Source organism: Bacillus rossius, chromosome 13 (assembly GCF_032445375.1).
Source record: "Bacillus rossius redtenbacheri isolate Brsri chromosome 13, Brsri_v3, whole genome shotgun sequence".
NCBI classification, from domain to species: domain Eukaryota; kingdom Metazoa; phylum Arthropoda; class Insecta; order Phasmatodea; family Bacillidae; genus Bacillus; species Bacillus rossius.
This window is the reverse complement of record NC_086340.1, coordinates 9,790,999-9,815,601: the sequence shown is the minus strand read 5'-3', so window position 1 is coordinate 9,815,601 and position 24,603 is coordinate 9,790,999. Positions and strand designations below refer to the sequence as shown.

Below are 24,603 nucleotides of genomic sequence, written 5' to 3'. Positions count from 1 at the left end.
TAACCCTCAACGAAAGAATTATTGACTCACAAGCCTCACAGTTGACAGTTTTCATGAGTCAGTAGTTAGAGCCCGGAAAAATTCGCGGATTTATTTAGTGATACGCTAAAATGCAAATAATTATACCTTTATGGTGCTTCTGCCATTGGTTCACTGTTGATCTGGAGGACTGTGTGCCAATCAGATACCATCAATCAAAGATGTATATAATCACGAGCTACCCAGTTGAGATGCCTCAGAAGCCCAGATTCCAATGAAAAGGAGACGATTGCCTGGGTACGCAGAGAATCGTGGTGTCTATTATGGTAATTCAAACGCGAATCACATCTATCCACTCAAAAGAAAGGAAGCTTCTGCAGTAGAAACTGGGCAATATGGAAGCATATTTGGATGGAGTATACAAAGGGCTGTGAATTTTATCCTGAATCCAAATGAATTCGCAAAATTTCCAGGCTTCTACTTAAGTAATGAGTAGGGACCGGAAAAATTTGCGAATGCAATGACCTACACACTACAGGATAGACTTCAAGATCCTCTATGCATCGGACAAATTACATCTGCTCATTGGCTACTGACTCTTGACAAATATTAACTAGAATGCTTTTGATTCGATACTTCTTTCGTTGAGGATTATTCATTGGCTCTGATTCTATCAGACAACCTGTGGTCCAATCACTGAATCAGCGAAAGGTTAAATACATTTGGATTCTAGCATATCACGAAATGAAACCGTGAATTTTTCCGGTCTCTAGTAATGAGTGCACAAATAAGTATTAATAATTGCTCTCTTGGTTAAAAAAAAACATGAACGCAATAAAAGGTTTTCGATATGAGAGTAAGTAGCAGTTGCGTGGTTTTAACCAAATATCCGTGGAACAGACTCCCTCCAAATTTTCAAATATATGTGAAACAATATATGAAGTTTGATTGGAAATGGACAATATAGGACGAAAAACACTGCTATTTAAGCTTTTCATACATAGAGACCTGCAAAATTCGCGGTTCCGATGGCCTTCAGGATAGACTGCACATACCCCTGTACACTCGGGCAAATAACGCATGTTCATTGGCTGCCGACTTGTAAGTCGTCTCAGTTGGTTTGTCTGTGACTCGATCCTTCTTTGGTTGAGGGGTTATAACTGGTTGAGATTCGTCCAGATGAACAGTAAGCCAATAGCAAAATTATCTAAGAGGTATAGGTATGTGTTTGAATTCTAGCCTATCATCGAATGAATCCGCGAATTTTGCAGGTCTCTATTCATACAGGTTGGACGAAGAAGGTTCATCAAGTTGCCGCGGAAAGTCCGGATTGGCTGGAGATTCCACCCTCTCTCATTTCTTTTGCTTCCATTCCCGTTCCATTCCATGCCCTCCACTCTCTGCTCTCCTCTTTCACTCCGTATTTTCAAATACCTGGTCTTTTTCAGCTGCACAAAAATCAATCTGACCCCCCCCCCCCCCCCCCCCCAACCGCATTCATTCCAAAGCAAATTCATTTCGTTCATTCCCAACCGCTGTTCAATCCCTCCCTGAATGCCTTTCACTTTTCATTCATAAGTTAGCCGGGTCAATATTCATAAACATTTGTTTAAACTTTGGGTAAAGTACTTGAAAATTGTAACTGGGCCAAAATAAAATTTTATGATTGCATTTTTTTAAAAATAACTATTAATATTTGAAATTTGTTAGTTACAAAAACAGTTACATACAATTTACAACGATGCTGAATAAATTTCTCAACTATGTATATTGGGAAATAAATTGTTTCAGTTTAAAATGTGAAGAAGTTCAGTTTTTATACCATACAGCAGGCTTTTCACAAAATGTTGGAATCGAGCGAACAGATAAATTTCTAGTGAAATAATAAAAAAAATTCTGTTCTTGTGACTAAACGTCCGAAGTTTACATGGAAACATAAGGTGACAAGACGGACTCCAAGCTCATCTAGTTATGTACATAATGCTGTAGTCTGCTCTGATTACTGACATGAACTAATTTAGACAAGCCCAGGGCAACTCGGAGCCAGTATTAAACAAGGAGAGTAAATGTTGACCCAATCACGTATAACCAGGTCCAGAAGATGAAAAAGAAAAAAAAAATATCTGACCTTTGTATCGATCGGAGTTTGAGAACGCTAAAGTTGATTGGCTTTCTTACGTAATGGTAAGGTATTATTTTTTGTTCCGGTAAAATTGGACTGTTTCATAGTCTTCGATGCCTTCTAATTTTTTTTTTCATGTTTGCATCATTCTGCCCGCTTTAAATTATTCATGCAATGGGCAGTTTTTTATTTGATGGACATATTCCATCGCTGTTTTGCACGGTTTGTGATGGAAAAATTTCAAGATTGCACAAAAAAATTTAAATTCACAGAGAAAAAAAAAGCCTAAATCAGCTGATGTCGAACAGATGGACCAAACGATGAACTTAAACAGGTATTATGGGCAAAAAAGCGACTACAGCACAGACGAACACATTCAAACTTAAAGTATTAGGTTATTGTATGACTGTACAAGGTGCAGGGTCAAACATTTCACCATTGCAGAGTTAATTTGAAAGAATCCTGTTTCTGACCAATTCAGCTCTACACTGATTGCTATTAAACGTTTTGGACAAGCATAAATTATATCTGTGCATTTTCCAGGCAAAAATTCATCAAATATAATGTGTAAGTGTGTAAGAATATATTTTGTTGAAATTAGTTAGTATTTAAGATATTTGTCTACACAGAAAAAAAGAATAAAAATAAAAATAAACAAAAAGAAAAGTCTTTCGATGCATGTTTTCTACATTAGATATAGAAAAAAAAACCTAAATTTCCGTGCATCTAGGTATGACTAGGTACTGGAAAAATTCGCTGTTTCGATTGCCTCTAGGATAGACTCCACGATTCTCTATGCACTCTGGTAAAGTCCACCTGTTCAGTTCACTGGCTACTGTCTCGTGACACCTGTTAGGTGGGATGCTTGTGATTCAATAATTATTTTGCTGAGTTTTTTTTTTAATTGGCTCAGAGCCCTTCAGATAAACTGTAGCCCAATAATCACTAGCGGTGCAAAAAGGTAAACGAATTTGGATTCTAGTCCATCGCGAAACGAATCCGCGAATTTTTCCGGTCTCTAGTTATGAGTATTGTAATTTTTGGTTATCGTGGAATTAGAAGATACACGATTCTACACCCCCCCCCCCCCCCTTTTTCCCGGGCTCACTATCGAAACTCGAAGCTATAATTGTATCGATTTTAGGCAATGGTAAAATAAATCTGAAATTTTGTTCCGCCTTAGCAGCAACCCTCGTGCATGACGGAGGAAATGATAGAGTGGTCTTCACACTTCCTTAATCTAAGTGGGCTGGCTGGCAGCCCGGCGGGAAACGACAAAAAGTCACCCACGAAACAAACAGTGCCACCCAAACGAACAGCAATGTCCAAGCCCCCAACCCCCCCCCCTCCCCCGCATGGTAGACTCTTTTATACTCTGTCCAACTCTTCTTCCAGATCCATCCTTCCGTTTCCCGCAAGCATCCTGCTCGATATTAATGCATGAAATTTTTGCATCCCGCATGTCAGAGGCCAGGTGTTTTCCTTCTGCGTCTATGCAGGTTTTTACCTGGGGCTCAACTGATCTAGTTTTAGTCTAGTATATAGTCAGCGAGGGGAGTTAGTCGTAGCGCCAATCGCAGCCATGGATAGCCAGTCCCCATCCTAGCACATGATGCATACTACTACCCTCCTCATGGCTAGGGACAGCAAAAATTCGCGGGTTCAAGGACCTCTAGGATGAACTCCATAGTTCTACGTTCACTCGGTCAAATGCCACCCACTCATTGGCTGCTGCTGTCTTGTGGAGACGTCCCAACGTAGCAGCCTGTGATTCGATAAAGCTTTGGTGGGGCGTTTTCTCATCGGCCCAGAGTCATCCAGGTTAGTTGCGAGCCCAATAGCAGAGGCAGCACTGAGGTATAACTATTTATATTTTTAGCCTATCGCGAAATGGATTCGCGAATTTTTCCAGTCTCTATGTATGGCTAACAACACCCTGCATGATCAGGGCGTATGGGCTTCGGCCTGAGACGCGCTTAGTCTCCCTCGCTAACCCGGAACCCTCTCCAACACACTTAGTTTTTAGTTAGGTTAGGGGTAAAAATGGATATAGTGGTAGGAAGAGGGGTGGGGTGGAGGGTACATTCTAAAAAAATTGTACTTTTACAAGGGAAATTCTTGGAAATCCTGTTGCCAAGGATATTTCTTGCAAAACTACAAGGCAGAGCCTTGCAAAATCGCACGTGATACAAAGCTCTGCCTTGTAGTTTCACAAGTGATATTCTTGGCAACAGGGTTTCCAAGGATTTTCCTTGTAAAATATACAAAAAAAATTTCTTTCAGTGCAAGGCGGACTGACCTGCTGAACAGCTCGATGTTGAAGAAGACGTACTCGCCGCTGCTGACCATGTTGAGCTCGTCTGCCGCCAGGAGGATCTCCCGCACCGTCCTTGGGTTGGCGCACATCACCACGACTGCAACCAGCAACAACCCTCCACGTCAGCAACAAGATAACCTGAGCGGTTAAGGCCCCCGCCTAACCGGACACACACACACACACGGTGCGCAGAGCTTCAGGAAAAACAACGTGATTACAAAACTACTCGAGATATCCGAGTGGGGGTCTGCTTACGAAGAGCATTCAAGAGTTCCGTGAGGGCCGGAAAGTACTTTTCATCTCGGATGAAGTTTTTAAACCGTATTTTCAGAAGAGTTAAAATGGCTAAAACGCATGTTTTCAGGGTAATTTTTAGGCGTATAAAACAACCAGTACAGACTCTTGAAAGCACTTAAGGGACTTGCATTACACCTTTATCTTCATTTCTCAGCCATACAATGTTACGGTCACCGCTCAAATTTCACAGTTATCATGTGCACGACGAGAAGACTGCGCGCCAGTTCACACCCTTGCGCTTAGAGGCTATACCGCGCTAGAAGCACCAGCGAGCGTCGCACTTATCATCCTGCCTCACTAACAAACATACACCCCTGACGAGGCGGGCCCCTTAAATGCCAGCTGCTCAGCTTAAATATTAAATCACCCCCGTCTCACCCCCCCCCCCTCCCCACACACACACACACACACACACACACACAAACGCAGGAAGGCTGGACAACACACGAGTTTAACGTAAAAAATAAAATTTAAAAAAAATTTCTTCGAAATTAAATTAGAATTCAACTCGGGCCATTTGTATTCACCAATCTCTTCGCTGCGTAATTTTTTTTCAAAGTCAGTTTATTTCACGATCCCCGTCATAGGCACAAAAAACAGGAGGTCAGGGGCCGCATTCAGCGGGCCTAGGGGTTCGATGCCAAGTTCGGGTGCTCCGCCCCTGGGGTCCGCTACTGGCGATGATGATGTCCCTGTTGGTCAGTCAGCCAATGGCTGCTTGGGGGTTGCTTCATTGAGCAATTGATCTGAGCCCTCCACGTCAGCAACACCGTGTAGTCGGGAACCACCACGCACAAACACACACACACACACACACACACAGATGGAGAGAGAGAGGGGGGGGGGGAAACGTTTCTCTGCCAATTGCCAAAAAGTAGTTTGTAATACTTACTTACAAAAAAAAATTGTAACTTTGTACAACAATATGCCACTGAGAGAAAGGTTTGTTTGCCTCAACAAAATATTTGTTTATATATGGCGAAATAAATATAGTTTGTTAATTCAAACAAATATTTTGTAGTAGGAAAGATTCTGTTGACCCAACAAAATGATTTTGTCAACTCAAATGTATATATGGTTAAATGTAACAAATTATTTTTGTGGTTTACCGAGTTTGGTTAAACCAACAACATATTTTGTTCCACAAGTAAATATTTGTTTCGCCATATATAAACAAATATTTGATTCAAACAAACCTTTTTCTCTGTGTGCCTGTGGTATTGCTTACGAAAATTGTCACATGAATACATGTTTTTATATGGGGAGAGGGGGGAGTTGCAAAATTGTTGATGAAGTACGGGAAGGAGGCCGGACAAAATCAGTTGCCCTCGGGCCTTTACTGTCTTGTCAACGTCACTGCAATTTGCACTCGCATGCTTCTGTACTTTTGTGCATTTGACAAATTGTACAAGTGTTAGATTTATTTGTGTACCTTACAATTATTTTTTTCCTTTTACACTGTTAGAAATTACAGTAAATGTAAAGGCATTTAAAATAAGAATTAGCCTTTAAAAAATTGAGAAGAGTTGTTCGTAATTTCAGATTACTGTAACTACGTAGGTACTGCGCCATTTTTTTTATACTTCCGCGTTCTATCTGTCGGTATAGATAGTGTAAATACACTTGTGGAAGAAATTACTGTTTTTTTGAAGTCATCTTAACCAGTTTTTTTTTTTTTTATGTTTTGCTATTATAACACCAAGATTTCTCGTGGGTTCATGTTTAAACTGATTAAACTTAAAAAAAAAAAAAAAGTATTTTAACGAAGATGGCGATAGATTTACGATAGTTTGTAACCAGCTTTCTTCGTACATTCAAGGTGAGATATTTAAATTTTAAAATAGTGTATCTTTGAAGTGACCACATCCCACCCACCCCTTGTTGTTTGTTCCCTTTTCAAAATTGTGAACGAGTGTCTGTTTACTCCGGCAGAGTTAACCCGGTTGGGTTTTCGGAAATCTCCCGAGAGGGGTTTTGCTCGCCCACTCGAGAAATCATCTCGTTGTGAGAAGGGAGAAAGGAGAGAGAGTGTGTGTGAGAGTGAAGGAGGTGGGGGGGGGGGGGGTGCGATAGCTTCTCCACGACGCGACGCGACGCGACGCGACGGAGAGGGTAAACAGTTTCGGAAGCGAGGGACGCGCAACGCGGCCACGCGCGAAATTTCTCATCAGCGCCGGCGCAGCACCTGCGGGGCCGTAAACAGCGACTTGTTGCGCGTCGTCCTTCGGACCGGCTGACCGCCCGGCCGCGCCCCGCGCTCACTGAGCCCGGCTCAGTCGCTCTCCCTAACGTACGGGAAGCCTTATTTTCAAGATTGATTTTTTTTTCCTAACCTAACTATAAACTAAGTGTATTTTGGAGGGGTCCGGGTTAGGGAGGGACCTAGGTGCGTCTCAGGCCGAAGCCTATACGCCTAGTCATGCTGGGATTAGCCACGCAGGAAGAGAGTCGCATGCATCATGTGCTAGGAGGGGATTGGCCAGCCATGGCAACGATTGGCGCCATTACTAACTCCCCTCACTCTTAAATCTAGACTATAACTAGAGATAGGTTGGGCCCAGGTAAAACCTGCATAGACACAGGGAAAACCCTGGACACATTCATGCGGGATGTAATTTGGCATGCATTACGTGTAGGAATTTACAGGAGACAGAGGATGGTCTGTATGAAGTGTTGGTCAGAGTAGAAAAGAATCTAACATGCGGGGGTTGGGCACTTGGACTCGTGTTCCGCTTAGCTTTTTATCCAGGACTGGATTTAGTGACCAGGGACGCAAGCGCCCCTGGTGGTGAGTGGTTACACTGACCACTCACTCCGCCGCCAGTCAGCACAGACGAGAGAGCCACACCCGAAGTTCCCCGAAGTTCATGCTCGCTTTTTTTTTCCCGTACCACAACAGGTGTATTTATTTGGGATGTAGCTTACTCATACGTCATACGCCGTCCTATCTCATTGGGTAAACCGGTGTGGCATTAAATTTTGCGGTCGATTAGGATATGTTAGCTACATTATAAATACTTTAAAACATTGTGGATGGTTGGTTATATTAGGTAAGTATAGCTACATTAAAAATACTGTAAAATCATTTTATGGTTGCTTAGCAAATAACTTTTTAATATGTAGCTATCCAGCGCTAGGAAACAGTTTACATGATTTCACAGTATCTTTAATGTAGCTATCCTAACCAAATCAACCGTCCACAATGTTTCAAAGTATTTATAATGTAGCTAACCTAACCTAATTGACCATTAGTTATCATGAGTTGTCCAAAATAAACATTCACGGACACACGGCAAACGAAAAATATGGCGGCGTACAAATAAATACCGTTGCCTTGTTTATGGTATTTCCTTTTATCATTACCGACATATTTATTTACAATGAACTAAAAAAAAAACCCCGAAGATGCACGATCGGGCATTTGGCTCTCTCGTCTGTGAAAAGAAGGCTTCCCCTAACGTACAACGCGTTCCTATACACATCGTGATTTTCCGGAGTGAAACTTTCCTCACACACACGCCTGGTTGGGCGAGTCAAGGAGATAATGTTCGCAGGCTTTCACGGCCATTGTCTGGAGTAGCTTGGCTTCTGGGTTGTAGCCGTGTCCTTGGCGAATAATCCACCGACGTTTCCGGGTCTACATTGCAGTCACCATCATCAGGGAGCAGTTCAGTAGGTAATTGCTCCCTGATGATGGCGACTGCAATGTCGACCGAAACGTCGGTGAATTATTCGCCAAGGACACGGTCTCAACCCAGAATCCAAGCTACTCGAGTCAAGGAGATGTCGTGATCAAAGCGTCACGAAATGCTCAATAAAGAAATCACCTTTTTTTTTCTTTTTTTTTTTTTTTTTTCAAAAAATTATTAGTGCTGGTTGACACCGAAAGTCATAGAACTTTTCGAAGGCTAGACATAATTAATTCTCTTTTAAACTAATCCAAGGAACAGAAACGTATAAATTAATATTTGATGTCTTACAATTTTTGATGTGTAAACATCATAGCTGCCGGTGTACGGCATTTGGTAGGAGTAACACTTCTTTTGCACAGACTAAATATCATAAATACTTTCAGGCTCTTTTTAGCTTTAAACTTAAATAGTATTCAACTCGGATATATGACTAGAATATCCGTCAGGCCATAAAATGGGCCAAAATAAATAATTTCCATCATTCCTCCATGATTGAATAAGTGCCCTCCTTTTGATCTCTACCTCCCGGTTCACTATCACATCATTTTAAAACAATTCCAGCAATAACATGAGTTACCATACCATTTGAACATTCGCCAAACAAGCTGGCAACCAATCCAGTTGCTTAACTTAACTGGAGGCTAAAAATGTTTAACATATCACAAATAGCACAATATCATCTGTAACATAAAAATTACTGCTATCTTGATGATAAAAATGAACATATAGCTGTTAAAATACACAGATAAAAGATTGCAAAACTTAACACTACAATAAAATGTATAGATGTACAGTTTCAAAGATGGTTAGGTATTACCAGTCTGTAGTGCAGACATGTGTTTGTTCCTTTTCTCAAATCAGTTGAAATAAAATATTAAAAGTAAAGTTTTGGTAAGCATCTGTACCTATGTAATAGCAAAGTAACTAAAAGAAAAGGTTGGGTATATTAGGATAGCTTTAATTAAAATACTCTATGACCTTAAAATATGTTCTTTTTTCAACATGGTGTTTTGTTTTCACTAGCGCTCGGAAAACTTCGGAGAACTTCGTAACTTTTCGTGTGTGACTCTCATCCGTGTCAACCGCAGACTTTCCCATGGCTTACGGGACCACCCAGTTAGTCATCACTGTTGTTCACTGTTCGTGGACGGGACATGGAATACGCGGGGAGTATTTGCGTGCCGAAACACGAAAAAGGTTCAAACCAGACATTTATTGACATAGTCCACTTCAATGGCACGTGGTACCAAACACAAATTATAATCCTTCATCAAACATATTGAATACTCGTTGCTTTGATCACAGTTCGATCGCAACCATCACATTTCACAACAAGCAACGCAATAGCACTTACATCATATTATATATATACACAATCAATTACGAGAGACGGAAGTATTTTTCTGTCAAACTTATGGATAATATGACTCTAAATGAGTACAAACTTGGATAGAGAAAAAAGCATAATGTTGTTATTTAGAACTTCTAAAGTAAATCATTTTACCTCGTTTGTCATCAACTACGTCAAGGGAAAATACGATAATTGGCTATTGTTAATTATTTTTGGAGAGGAATTCAATAAAAATGCTCATACTCTTGGTCAACTACTATGAACACTCGTTATGAAAACGTTTTTTTTTTCTCACAGTGATAGACTTTATTGCCGCGGCCGACATAAACTCACAAGAATCACCGTGGAATATATTAACAAAATCTTCAGAGACCTGTTAAGTCGACATTCAAAAAAACACTCGCTCCTTCTACGTGAGTGTTTGCCCTATTAGCAACACACGGAACACATAATTAGGCAACAACACCTGCTCCAATCTGTGTTATTCTGTTAAGAATAGGACGATGATAGGAAAAGTAGGAAACGAATGGGAGTGTTTCAAGTTTAATGTGCTTCGAAAGAGTCAAATCGATGGTTGTTCCAATCGAGTGGAAGAGAGATAGATGCGGCGCAAGCGTACGATGAGCGTAACGGGACACAGCATAACGGGACAATGCACGTATCGGGACACTTTTTCGTGCGTGCAGCCGGCGTTCATCGATTTATTAGATGTTGTCACGTCAAAAAAACGTGAGCCAGTCTTTCGGTACTCGCCAGTGATGTGTGTGTAACATTTAACTTCGGCAACAAGCGAATTCACGTGTTCTCACGCATCACAAATAAAACTAGTAATACGAATCTCTGACACGAAATATAATGTAGGATTCTTGAACTAAAAACCGGGACTAAGTCTGATCTTTAAAAAAAGGGTGCACGGGAATTACCGAGAAGAACTTCCGCGTGATTTTCCTGTAATTTTACTAATGCCAGCTCTGCTGTATCTAGGACGGAATTTCAAGACACGAAAATGAGGGTTCAGGTATTGAATATGCTTCAACTGTACCCCAACCGTATTCCTAGTGCACGATAGGACACGGCCAGTCCCTTTATTTTTAGGGAACTGAATTTGTTGTCGTATCCGTGGCTAATGTGTTGCCCTAATTCCGCGCATGCGCAGAGCACAATTTTCTCGTTGATTTCGTCCAGATGGCGGACTCGCGTCTGACGCCTATTAACTCGTATATAGTTTCTTTCGTGATCATCGGGGAACGTACCAAGCGTGTTGGTGTGTGAAATGAAACTTTATAACTAGAGCTCGGAAAAATTCGCGATTTCAATGACCTATAGAATGGACTCCATGATCCTCTATGCACTTGGGAGAATTGCATCTGCTCATTGGTTACTGACTCGTAGCACCTGTTAACTGGGATGCTCTTGATTCACTACTTCTTTTGTTTACATTTTTTCATTGGCCCAAAGTCCTTTAGATATACTGTGGCCCAATCACCGAAGCAGCAAAAATGTAAACGTTTTGGATCCTAGCCTATCTTGAAATGAATGCGCGAATTTTTCAGGTCTCTATTTATAACAGCGAAGCTAGCCTGGAAAACATTTGGTTCACTTTAATGGTCACCACAATAAATAATTGCCACTTAAAAAAGCACTTGAGAAAATTAGAATAACACCATTTAATTCGTACGATTGTACTGCTATCGCTAGGATTTTTGCCGTAACAATTGTATCGATGGATGAGAAACATCCGCTGGAATGCGTTGAAACCAGTTTCTATCCTCGCACCTAGAACCGTTTATTAAAAGAGTTGCCGATTTTTTTTCCTTACCGGGATTCGGTTTGGACACGTTATGGAATAAGACCCGCGAGTAAGGTTACAGTTGTATCCCAACAAGGAAGTACTTATTCGCTACCTTACTCGAACGTCTTGAAATACTCAAATTTTTTTCAACTTAAATTTATCTAGTAGTCGGTAAAAAGTAACGCAAGTTCTTATTATCCCTTGCGTCACATTCTAAAGCTATTAGATAACGTGTAGTAAATATTTGGCGAGAAAATTGGTGACCTGACAACGAATTAAATAATCAATAAATCTTTTTTAAGAACATCCTCTGATTAATAGTGATGAAAACGATGTGAAATAACCAAGTCGGCGTGTGGGACAAAGCCTTAAAAGTCAGTTATCCTCGTATCGTTACTGCCTGAGGAAGGATCAATGTGGATAACATAACAGTAAGCTGGCGCTAAGAAGATTAGGTTGTCCTTCCTTAGGGTCTGAGAAGATATAGAAGAAGGCGGTTGGATTGGGGGGGGGGGGGGAGGGGCAGATTGAAGCGAGGGTAGCGCAAGACGACCCGGAGTTGGAGCGACGACAGAATGGAGATTGGTGGAAGGCTCGCTAGAGACTCGTGGAAACTCCCAATTTGACGTCGGTCTCGTACGCACTACCCTTAACAACATTTTGGATGGGAAACATTCCCCGCTCACAAGGCTCTGGGTTTATCTTCAAGCCAAGTGGGCTTGGATTTTAACGACCCGTATAATATTATTTTTTTTGTTTTAGAGGCATAATTTTTTTTTCAACCCTACACACAAAAATAAAATTCTGTTCTCATACAAAATATTACTATGGAAACCATTTGCCAAGAAATAGTTTGTAATACTACAAGAAAGATATCGAAACTTTGTTCAACTTTATGAGGTGAATATCTCATTGTTTCTGTATCTGTGCGCTGGAAAATTCAGGGACGTAAACTGTAAAAATAATTGTATTTTTTTAAAATGAACATCCTTAGAAACCAGGTTGCCAAGGATATCACTTGTAAAACTGCAAGGCAGAGCTTGGTAAGATTGCAAATGGTTCAAAGATCTGCCTTGTCGTTTTACGAAAAAATATAATTGACAGCTGAGTTTCCAAGCACCATCCTTGTAGAACTACAAATATTTATTTTTATGTGTTATTCTCGTGTACATATGTTGAGAACCGAGGACGATAGAAGTGTTTTTAGCGAGGTCTGGGGCAGGGCAATCATATCGGCATAGAGAGATGGTTTTAAAGAGACTCTTTTAAGACATGCTTTAATAGTGCTTTGGTAGAGATTAGTGTGTAGAGAAGGTTGCATACCCAATAGTGAGACTGTTCTGCACTCGGGTCGTCAAAGCTAGAGGCCTGCGGTTCGAAGCTAGACAGAGTGGGAGCACCCAGCCACCCAATAACGTGACATGCATATCAGTGTTGAAGGCATTAAATTGGAGCGGTCAATGAACCGAACAAGCTTGGAGTAGTATTTGAGTACACGTTACGGCTTCTCGGACTAGCGCAATACTTAACAAATAAATACAGAATCTCCGTCAATATGATCCTGTTCTTTCCCCTACCTAAGTCCTTCTCCTTCCTCACCCCCTTCCCGCCAGAGTACAATCTGGTGACGTCAGAAACAAAGATCCTGAATGTTAAAATGGTTACTCCTAGGAAGATTTCATACACCCGACCAAATTATAACCTATACACAACTTATATAAACTGTTTTAGGAATTCGCCCAAAACCTAATTAGAAATTTGGGAGCAGTCAGCACGTTTCTAGCTATTGCAGAAAGACGAATTACCATACAAATGAGAATTTAAGTTTTGAAGAATCCCAGTATCTCTTGCTACCTAATACCTAACTAATGAGAATTTTTTTTTCGCGAAAGAAAGAATTTCTAGACTGTATTGTTAAACAATGTGAGCATCGTCCTTGCTTCGTGATTGGTTGATTTACTTCCAGATCCGCGTCTACCGACGGCATACAAATTACAAATATTTATTACGGAAGCAAACACGTCCTGAATGTACAACCCCTAACTCCTTTCATTTTTTTTTTTTGCCCAAACAGCCGTAAAACATAAATGAGAATCTGACGACGCGGGCTCTACCCCAATGTTAGCGTGAAAAGCGATCACAATTTTCAATCATTTGTTCTTCGAAAATCTGTTCCGTCAGAAGGGTTGGGAAGGGGAAGGAGGTAATTCTTGCAGTTATCCACAGTAGCATCGCCTCAAAACTTTCAACGTTGAACTTTTATTTTTTCAACGTTTTATGTTCGTATAATTTTTCTTTAATTGTTGTTTTGTCACGAGCCTCCGGGTGAAATATTTCAGAGCCTAAAACATAGGCAGGTTTAAACGGCACGCTTGTAAATAAGTGTCGGGAACTAATTTACGTTCCGGAGCGGGGTAACCCATCGCGGGAGGCGGCATGTGCTAATTCCCCGGCGCTCGTTAATCAGGCGGGGCGCGCGCCCGGGTTCCCGCTCCGTCGGCGGCTGTCTCGGCGACCCAGGTCCTCGCCGTCCTGCGCGGAGGCTCGTAAAACCCACTTTTACGACCTCCAGTAGCCACCGAACCGACCCCGTCGACGTCGTATCTGCAAACCGAAATAAGTAGGGGACGGGGAAAAAATTCCGCGATTCGAATGACCTCCGAGCTAGAGACTACACGACTCTCTCTGCACTCCCGGGCAAAACGTCTCCTTTTCATTTGGCAACTGAATGAAATTAGAATTTCGTAATAAGTAGAGACCGGAAAAATTCGCGAATTCATTTCGCGATAGGCTAAAATACAAATAGTTATACCTCAGTGCTGCCTCTGCTATTGGCTCACAATTCACCTGGATGACTCTGTGCCAATGTGAAACACCCAACCAAAGCTTTATCGAATCACAGGCTGCTTACGCTGGAACGTCTCACAAGACAGCAGCCAGTGAGTGGGTGACATTTGACCGAGTGTACGTAGAACTATGGAGTTCATACTGGAGGTCATTGAACCCACGAATTTTTCCGGTTTCTAGTAATAAGTCATATTTATTGTAATTTTGAATAGATTGAATTTTTGCTATAAACAAATTGTTTGAAAAATATTTCGCTTTTCTGTTTGATCTAGGAATCGATATGTAGGCCTATCAACAAATTAAATAAGAAAATCAACCCAAACCAAAAATAATACGTTATTTTCAAATATGCAAATGCTGCGTTTGTTTAGTATGTCTACATTAAATGTGCAACGTGATTCACGATGACGTACAAGTCGAATTTTTTTTTTCACCCTCGGGCATGTAGGCCTAGTGCTTGCTATCAAGAACGCAGAAACACAAGTGAATGGTCCGTGCTTCTTGAACAAGGTTATGTAGAATAGTTGAGCGCTGTTTCGTTCTCTCTGTGATTGTTCTGCGTCCCTGCGATTCGATTGCAAGAAATCGAATTATCGGAGCCCGAGCTGGCCTTTATACAGAACGTCTTGCATCCGCAGTTGTTGGAGGCGCCATTTTTATTTTTTTGAAATTTTGCTTCTCTGGGCGTGTTATGAAAATATTATGAGAAAGAATTTTTTACAATGCGCGAGCAGCATACAAAAAAATTGACAGGAGGAAAAAAAAGTATATATAGCTACATATAAAAATTATGTGTCCTTTTAAATCACATACTTTAGTGATTGATATTGAATACTGGTCCATATAAATAAAAAGAACATTTATTTATTGTTAATACTGGTGATACAAATTGTGTTTATAAACTTTTTCAAGAGTATTAAATAAGTAAGGTTATGATCCCGTATGTATAATTTATTTGCATTGAAAATTATTAAATCATTATTTAATACCTATTTGAATTCAAATATAGAATAAACATTCAGCATATTTATTGCTTTTATTATTAATTAAAATCATCTCGATTATTTTTTTCTAAAATAATTAATTTTATACCCGTGTTCGTATTAATATTGAATTCTGAGAATTTGTTTGGATTTTGTAATTGAGTTTATATTTTACCAACCGCATTTATATCCCTCCATTTCTTTCATCTTCCATTATTGAATTTCTATTAATTATTTGCATTAGTTTTAAGTTGGTTTTTTACTACGCCTGTTAAATACAACTCCTAACGCGACAGCATAAGTACACGCACCCATTTTTTGTTAATATTGATGTCGCATTCTGTAAGTGGAGCGTGGTATCACACTTAGCTTATTCCTTGTGTTTGAGCTTATTTTCATCAAAGAACTTTTCCAATGTCGTAAAAAAATTTTTTTGATGCTGTTTAAAAAAAACACTCGCTAAGCCGCATATGCATAACGCGCGCTTATTTAAATATTCCCAAATATTGATCTGCAAAGCCGACAAGCGGAATGGCTTTTGGCCAGGCAAAGTTCATCCATATTTCACAGTAATAAATATGGTGAAGCCATACGCGAGGCATTATTTGTTTACAATTCAGTATCTACGTGAAACACACATAAAATTTTATGTTCTGCAAGCACGCATGGAGTTAACATAAAATCGCACATTTCGTTGAGTCCGCGCAAGAGAGAAAAAAATCTGCAGATTATTTCACGCGCGACACACGCTACAGACATACCTCCTATCAAAGCAAAATAAAACCTAAAAATAAAAAAAGAAACAGCAAGCTTTTAAATAAATGTAACACTCACAGCAAGAGAACTATATTACTGCGGGTCTTCGGTTCATTTAGCTGAGATTGTCGTTCTCGTAGATAAAATAAAAATTAAAAAAAAAACTTCAAACGTTTGAATGCAATCAGAACCAGATCATAAAAAAGGAGAGAATTTTAAATCAACAGGCGGATGGAAACATACGGAGCACAAACACAAACACATTTCTTCACGTTCTACCTCTGGCGTGGTTCTATACTAGAAATAAAAATTTCAAAAATTGTGGTGGGTGAGGATAAATATTTATATTTTAAAACACCTGTATACACATTTTGGCGGTATAAAACAACTTTCAAAAAGAACAAACAAATATTTTAAGCAAACTTTTAGATTTTTATTGTTATTAAATGCACATTTATAAACATAACTACATTGAAATTAAAAATACATTTTGAAGCATGAAATTTGATTCGTAAGGAATAAGAAACAAATAAAATAATTTTAATGGTAACAACAAATAATTATTTATTCTCTAAATATATACTACAAATAAAAACGTTAGAGCAAAAGTTTTAATGTGTTTTTTTTTTCGGGTCGTAATTTAGACTGATAAACACGTTTGATAAAAAAAATCGTAAATTTATAACACATCTATTTTAAATTTTTAATTTATAATTTTTGACTGTCAACGATATTTTAGTTTATTTTCAGATATTTTTACTCTTGTTTATATTACTCTCAAGATCGCAATGCAATTACAGATTAATCTTTCTATAGAGCAGAAGTTGGTCGAATTTTACAACATGGAAAAAAACATTTGGGATATTTTCAATATTTTTTTTTGTCTCAAAATTAAGAAAAATAATTTCTCTATGTGCATTGATATTACAAAATAATTAATAAACTATTAAGTGAGGGTCACACATATATCTCGTTCCCATCTTCTAAATACATATATAAATATTTTCTCTCAAATAGTTCACGGTTAGAAATTTTCTGCAGTGCACGGACGTAAAACCACAACGTTGTTGACAATATCGCACAAGAAAGAGGAAGTTGCGTGTTGGCGATGGTCCAAATCTGACGCCAGCTGTGCGTAACGCTTCTATAGGAACATTCCGTGAAGCACAACACGATACGGGGAAAAAAGTAAAAAAGTTGTCTTTTGGCTAGGAAGCAATAAGAAAACTGTGACCGGCAAGTCTTTGGAGAGCATAACTACCACAACCCAAGTGCAAACACACATACACACAAGCCCTCACACACACATCACGCATATTCAAGCAAGTTTATGCAATGCGTTGATTATTTGATAATAATTACCAAAGACACTTCTTAGTGAGAAATTATTCATTGGAACAGTCTGGTAAACTTACAATCTTTTAAAAGATACCAGGAAATTTATAAATTTGGCCGCAAGGTTGAAATTCACAATCCCGCATATAGTACCTACTCAACACACATATGTGCTTTCCTATTGGCTTATTTATTTCTGCAGGAACTTCCCTTCTTTCGGATGGAGAGACGTGAATCGGCCACTCCAATGCTAGCTGGTAGTTGACAGTCGTAGAAGAGAGTGTCCAAACAAACGTGATCCAATCATCAAATAAATTCAAAAGCATACATGTTTGCAGCCTACCTTGCGACCAAAACATTTCGCGAAATTTCAGTGTCTTTATATTGATTTTTTTTTTTTTTCGGGATTGAGGGTGTGTGTAGGATTGCTCGGTGTAGCCTTTTCCCACATTGAGACACCACTAACAAGTATCGCAAAATCAAAAAATACTCCAAAGTCGAGAGTTTTTATTTACAAGTGTGTGTGTGTGTGTGCGTGTGTGTGTATATATATGTATATATATGTATATGTATATGTATGTATATATGTGTATATATATATGTATATATATATATATATATATATATATATATATATAGTTTTCCTGCTACATTTGGGCACATTAGTACACGTTTAACGCAACGACGCGTCTTCTTCAAGTCGAGAAGAAAATCGGATAGGGAAATGGGAAAAAAATATATAGTATGCAACATCTCAGCTCTCGGTTTACGGAATTTTGTAAGAGTAACTTCATGAATGAAACGGAAGTCGCATGGAACGGATATGTGTGACCACGGTGCTGACATCTGTGGCGGATGGCGCAAACCAAAGTTCAAAAACCCATAACGTAAACTGTGTAGTAATAACTATTTAACTGTTGAATGTATTTTAGCTATATGGACAGCATTTAAATAAATTTCATTGTCGAAAATCATGTGCAATTACGGGGTTTAGTATTTTTTTAAAGTATTTTTCACTCTTATCGGAGCCATTTCATTATATAGTTTAAAATTTTGCTCTGCAAACGGAATTATTACAATGTCGACGTAACTGCTCCGGAAGCGAATTCTACCGGCGAACGCAGAAACTACGTGTGATTCGCGTCCATAAATGTAGTTGAAAACACAAATTGCACATATTTATCAAGTTCAGCATTATTTTAGAGAATTTTGCGTTGAATTTCGTGTCCGAGTTTCGTATTATAAGGGTACTTGCAACATGAGAACACGTGAATTTTCTCGTTACCGAGGTTAGATGTTGCACATCTCTGGCGAGTACTGAGAGAATTGCTCACGTTGTTTTAAATTGATGTGACGTGTTCCAGGAAGAATGTCTGCAGCCAAGAGGAGGATATTGTTGTTCCTTAAAATAAGACACGACTTTGCGCGAGATTAAACTTCGTGTGAAATGGCTTGGAGAGGCGTTGAAACATAAATGTCTACCACATATCATACCCACGGAAGGGCCACGTATTTTTTTCGAAATAAAATCCGAGTGCTTGTTAGACTGAAATAAGGCATACCGGTAACTGCTGCCTGATGATGGTGACTGCAATGTCGACCGAAACGTCGGTGAAATATCCGCCAAGGACACGGCCAATACCCACAAGCCAAGCTACTTCAGACAATGGCCGTGAAAGCGTGCGCACATTATTAAGGTATACCGGCGCCAGCGGGTTTTTTTCCCCATGAATATGGTGATTGGCTGCAAGAGAAATAATTGCCTTATTTTGTCAATCCATTCAGGGCGCATTTGTTTACAAGCTGAATGGCTGTGATTCGTGTAGCCAAAATTAAACATGTATCTTCAATAAATTTGACTAATCACGAAACACACATGATGCTAGAGTGTTAACTCTCAGCTGGACTCAATTTTTTTTTCGCGAAAAATACACGCCCCTTCCCATTGGTGCAATAGTGGGCATGGCAATTTGTATAGAAAGAGAGAAGAAAGAATTCGTTACTTCATACACATACAATACCTAAAAGTGCTTTTAAAAAAATAATAAAGTTGTTACATATCGTGTAGAAGGTAAAATGTTGCGGTCTCTAACCAAATATTGAAAAGACACGAACATTTCAGCCATTGATTATGAAAGTATGTAACTCGTGAATGGCTTTATTTGATATTTTATCTTCTGAAGATAGTTGTCATGAAATATATGAAAATATATCCTGCCAATTTTTCGGCTAACGAGATTTATTTTACTTAAAGCTGGTTTTTATATGTAGTAATATGCTATGAAAAATCTGTTTTAACGCGGTTATTACAAAATAACGTGTAGTTAGTCAGCTGACTATATGATTAACAGTGTAAATAAATTGTGCCATGTAATCCTTAGAATTAAAAAAATCATTGAGTAACACTGCTATTAAAATATTTTAATGTATTAGTAGGTGGTAACACTTATCAGCAACTTTGAGAAATAATATTTGGAAAAAAAAATTTACCAAGTAATATTAATAAACAAGTGCGTTAGAGATAACAGTACTGCCCACCATGGACTAAAATTCTAAATAAAAAAGTTCTCATAGTTTTATTTAACAAATGAGCAGTCCAAATAAAGTGTTCTTGTATACATTGATATTTTTGGCAGTAATTTTCTTCTAAATATTCAAGTTGTGTACTAAGTAAAAAGTATTACCGTTTAAACAAATTGAAATTTTATTCATTAATGGGTTGATAATTTATCAATTATATCTTAAATGGTTAGTTTAATTATCATAATTTATCTGTATTTACACTCTTGAAGTTGTAAAAGAGCATTTCATAAGTACCAGCACTGCTGGTCTTGAATTTAGAATATCAAATAGCGTTTATTGTAGAAAAATACGTTTATTTTTCTACGTATGCTTTTTCTTTAATTTGATGCATATTGTTTAACAGATTGCTTACGCTTTTTGCATAGTTAATACTTTATTATTTTTCTTTTATGTTTTTTCGCCTTTTAATTACACATATAGGTCATATTTAAGTCCGTATGAAACATTTCCCACAAAGTTATACGTTGATATCATTAACTATTCATTATATCCATTCACTGAGATACTCTCAAAAATATATAATTCCTTTAGTGTTGAGAAAATTTAATTCTTATAACATTTTTGAAAAAGAATACTTAGTATAATTATGATTACTTTACTGTGCACAATAAATCTTATTTTTTGTGACTTATAGATAATTCTGCAATGATGTTTCATAAATAGAGACCGGAAAAATTCGCTGGTTCAATGCCCTGTAGGATGAACTCCATAGTTCTACGTACACTCGGTCAAATGTCACCCAATCATTGGCTGCTGTCTTGTGAGACGTTCCAACGTAGCAGCCTGTGATTCGATAAAGCTCTGTTTGGGTGTTTCTCATTGGCCCAGAGTCATCCAGGTGAGTTGTGAGCCAATAGCAGAGGCAGCACTGAGGTATAACTGTTAGTATTTTAGCCTATCGCGAAATGAATTCGCGAATTTTTCCGGTCTCTATTCATAAATATTCCGTACTCCTGGATTCTGGTCTAGGAGGAAAGGTGCTCTACATCTGCATTGGTTGCGAATCGGAACAGACGTGTGAAACAAGAGAGGTGCCTTGGCAAGAGTCCCTTAACATAACCCTCCTCCCAACCACCCGTCTTTACAGGCCCTTAAATTAACTCATTGGCCCGAGTTATGTGTTCCCTTTGGGAAGCACACGCGATTTATTGACCACCGATCAGTAGGGACACCTGTATTTCGCGAATACATTTCGTGTCAAGGTATTTCACAAAATAGCTGTAGCTTTTCTCCTGTGGTTTATTGGCTGAGGTCGGAGAGAGGTGTCGTCCCGCTCTTGACGGGGCCAATGAGAATGTGGTCACCGTACTGCTGCACCCTCACAATTTGCCATGACTCTTAGAAAAAGCTACAGTGTTTTGTGAAATACCTTGACATGAAATGAAATCGCGAAATACAGGTGCCCCTACCGACCAGTCTCGAAAATATCCGAAATTGATCGCTCACTAGACAAATTGCGCGGTGGGAATTACCAACCAAGACTTTGCAAGACCTTCGTGTATTTTCAAGATTTTTTGAGTATTTCAAATCTCGCTTTCTAAACCCGACCACCCTTTAATTTTAGTTGCGAACACCCAAAAGTGTGAAAACCTACCCTCACGGGGGAAAAAAAAAAGTTGGGACACGGCTGAAAGATTTTGACGTATAAGACGTGTAAATTTAAAATTTAAAAAAAAGACGAGTGGCGCAAAGTGCATCATACATCCCCCTTGGGGGAGGCCTTGAACCTAATTTAGTAATACTTAAGTTTGCCTCAAGTCTCGACCGTGCAAGGGGGCTACATGTTATTGATAAACCCCATCTCAGTTACACGACAGACGTATGTCACGGTTTCTCAAATTTGACAGTACCAAAGGTTGACTTGTCACTTCTGCGACTATAGACACCTTCATGTGACTGTCATCGCTCGTAAACAAACAGCATGTTATGATTCGCAAGTGACAGTTGGTAAATGGATATCACTGGAGCATCTTTCGAGAACTATCAATTTTGAGACAAGTTACGTTACACTGACTTTGCTTTCTCGGTTATTTTTTTGTTCACAGCGATCCTCAAGCTAAGTCATAGATAGAGACCCGTGAAATTCGCGGATTCATTTCGCGATAGGATAGAGTCCAAATACTTTTGACATTATTTTGCTTCAGTGATTGGGCCACAGTTTATCTGAAGGACTCTGGACCAATGAAAAATCTTTAACAGAAGAATTAGCGAATCACGATTATTCCAGTCAACAGGTGTTACGAGTCGGTAACCAATCAGCAGATGTAATTTGCACGAGTGCATAGAGGATCATGGAGTCTATCCTTCAGGGATTTGAAATCGCGAATTTCACGGGTCTCTAGTCATAGATCATCAATATTAGTCGATGCCCGGATAATTTCGAGGATTCATTTGGTGTCAGGATAAAATACTCAGTCCAATGTATTCTGTACCCACGTATGCTTTCTTAATGGCTGATATCTTACTGCAGAACATACCTTATTTTTAGTGGTTCGATGCGATTACTTCTTTGTCTCAGGGTCATTTAGATAAACTCTGGGCCCAATCACTGAAGGTGTTAAAAGGTTCGCGTATTTAGATTTCAGATCATCGCGAAATAAATCCACTAATTTTCACGGTCTCTGTCTGTCTGTCATCTAAGTAGAGACCGGAAAAATTAGCGAATTAATTTTGCGATAGGCTAAAATGCAAATAGTTATACCTCAGTGCTGCCTCTGCTATTGGTTCACAAATCACCTGGATGATTCTGGGCCAATGAGAAACACCCAACCAAACCTTCATCGAATCGCAGGCTGCTACGCTGGAACGTCTCACAAGACAGCAGCCAATGAGTGGGTGGCATTTGACCGAGTGTACGTAGAACTATGGAGTTCATCCTACAGGTCATTGAACCCGCGAATTTTTCCGGTCTCTACATCTAAGCAATAATTAAGTACAGACATTTGTAGTCTAACCGGTGACCAATAGAATCCACAAAATTTCCGCGTATCTAACTATTATTTCACGAGCCAAGCCTTTGGTCTTGGATCTTGGACCCGGCATATTTAAAAATTTTCTCGGGACAGTTTGTTTTTCTCGTGGACTGGGGCTTCTGCCTGGATTGGTTGCCACCTTCACAAGCCCTCCGTAACTCTTTTGTTTACGAGATCGGGGGCGCTGTCTTCGGAGGATCGCGCACTTTTCGCGTCACAACTCTCCCTCTATTCGGATGCGTGCAGCGTCGTGCGGGTCGGAGTGACGTCGTTTCCCCCCCCCCCCCTACTACTTCCTTTCTTCCACCGGCGCTAACTCGTTTACGTCATTCTTCCGGTTGTGTTTTCATCCCCTCCCCCCCTATGGTGGCGGGGTATTGGGGGGGGGGAGGGGGCGAAGAGGAAAAATCTTATTTACGTCCGCTACGCGGACTGTGGACGGGAAACAGTCTGTACGGAAACCCGAATCTTCCCCCACTTCCTACCCTCTCTTCCAGCGTCATCTTTCGTCCACCTTCACACCCCCTTTCCACACCCCATCCTGCTCTAAATCTGAGCCGGCTTGCTTTCTTTCTTTACCCACAAATAAATAAGATTTATCCCTCCCACCCCACCCCTCTCCACCAACGGCTTTTCCCCGCGCGCGCCTAGTTTTCCGACAGACGTTAAGAAGAAGCGCTCCCTTGAAACTCAAACCAAGCCAGCGAGACACTTCCGAGTCCGTAAACGTATATTTTCGTCCGCGCTACACCAAGGAAATAACCGTCACAAAAATATTACATTAAAAAAATGAGCCTGGTGCTGACGGTTGTCGACGAAAATAACAATTTTTATGTAACACTTTAGTTATTTTTTAATTAATTTGATTCATAACAAATTTGGAATATAAAATTAACACGCTTGGATTCTAACAAATATGTATAGTACACACGCGTACTTTCTTTGGATGTTTATAAAAAAAAGGATAATGTATTTTTCGGCATTACTTAATCTTAATAACCAAGGATTGTTTTTGTTCATGTAAGTAGCGCGGCTGCACATAATTCGTCCGTCAGTGTAGGTAATAACGCACGTTTGAGATAAATGAAATAAAATAGCATTTCAAACATATCGTTAGAGACCTGCAAAATTCGCGGATTCATTGACCTCTTGGATGGACTCCACAGTCCTTTAAATACTCGCGGAAATGACACCTGTTCACTGGCTACTGACGCGTGAGACGTCTCAACTAGGCTGTCCGTAATTCGGCACTTTCTTGGTTTAGTGTTTCCCATTGGCACACAGTTCTCCCGGATAAAATGTGGGCCAATCGCAGAAGCGGTACGAAGGTATAGTTGTTTTGATGCTATCCTATCGCGAAATGAATCCGCGAATTTTGCATGTCTCTACATATCGTATTTAAAAAGATAAAATGTATAAGTTGAAAGGACAAAGGGAGTTGCTGTGTGGATGTTTCGCAGCCAATGGTTCTGCTCCGGGACTTGAGACCACTTGTTATTGCCTTGGTGGAGGTAGGTTCGTTGCAGCAACGTCCCTGGGACAGCCTAGCAGGACGGGAAGCCATTCCTTTCACAGAC

General features: G+C 39.6%; 1 protein-coding gene across 1 annotated transcript in view; it reads right to left on the bottom strand.

Moving 5' to 3' along the window:
* The window catches only part of LOC134538593 (atrial natriuretic peptide receptor 1-like), a 302,281-nt gene that overhangs the window by 232,021 nt on the left and 45,657 nt on the right, over positions 1-24,603 (bottom strand). The window contains exon 4 of the mRNA XM_063380019.1: positions 4,401-4,515. Within this exon, the coding sequence (XP_063236089.1) occupies positions 4,401-4,515 (115 nt within the window). The remainder of the gene's footprint in view (positions 1-4,400; positions 4,516-24,603) is intronic.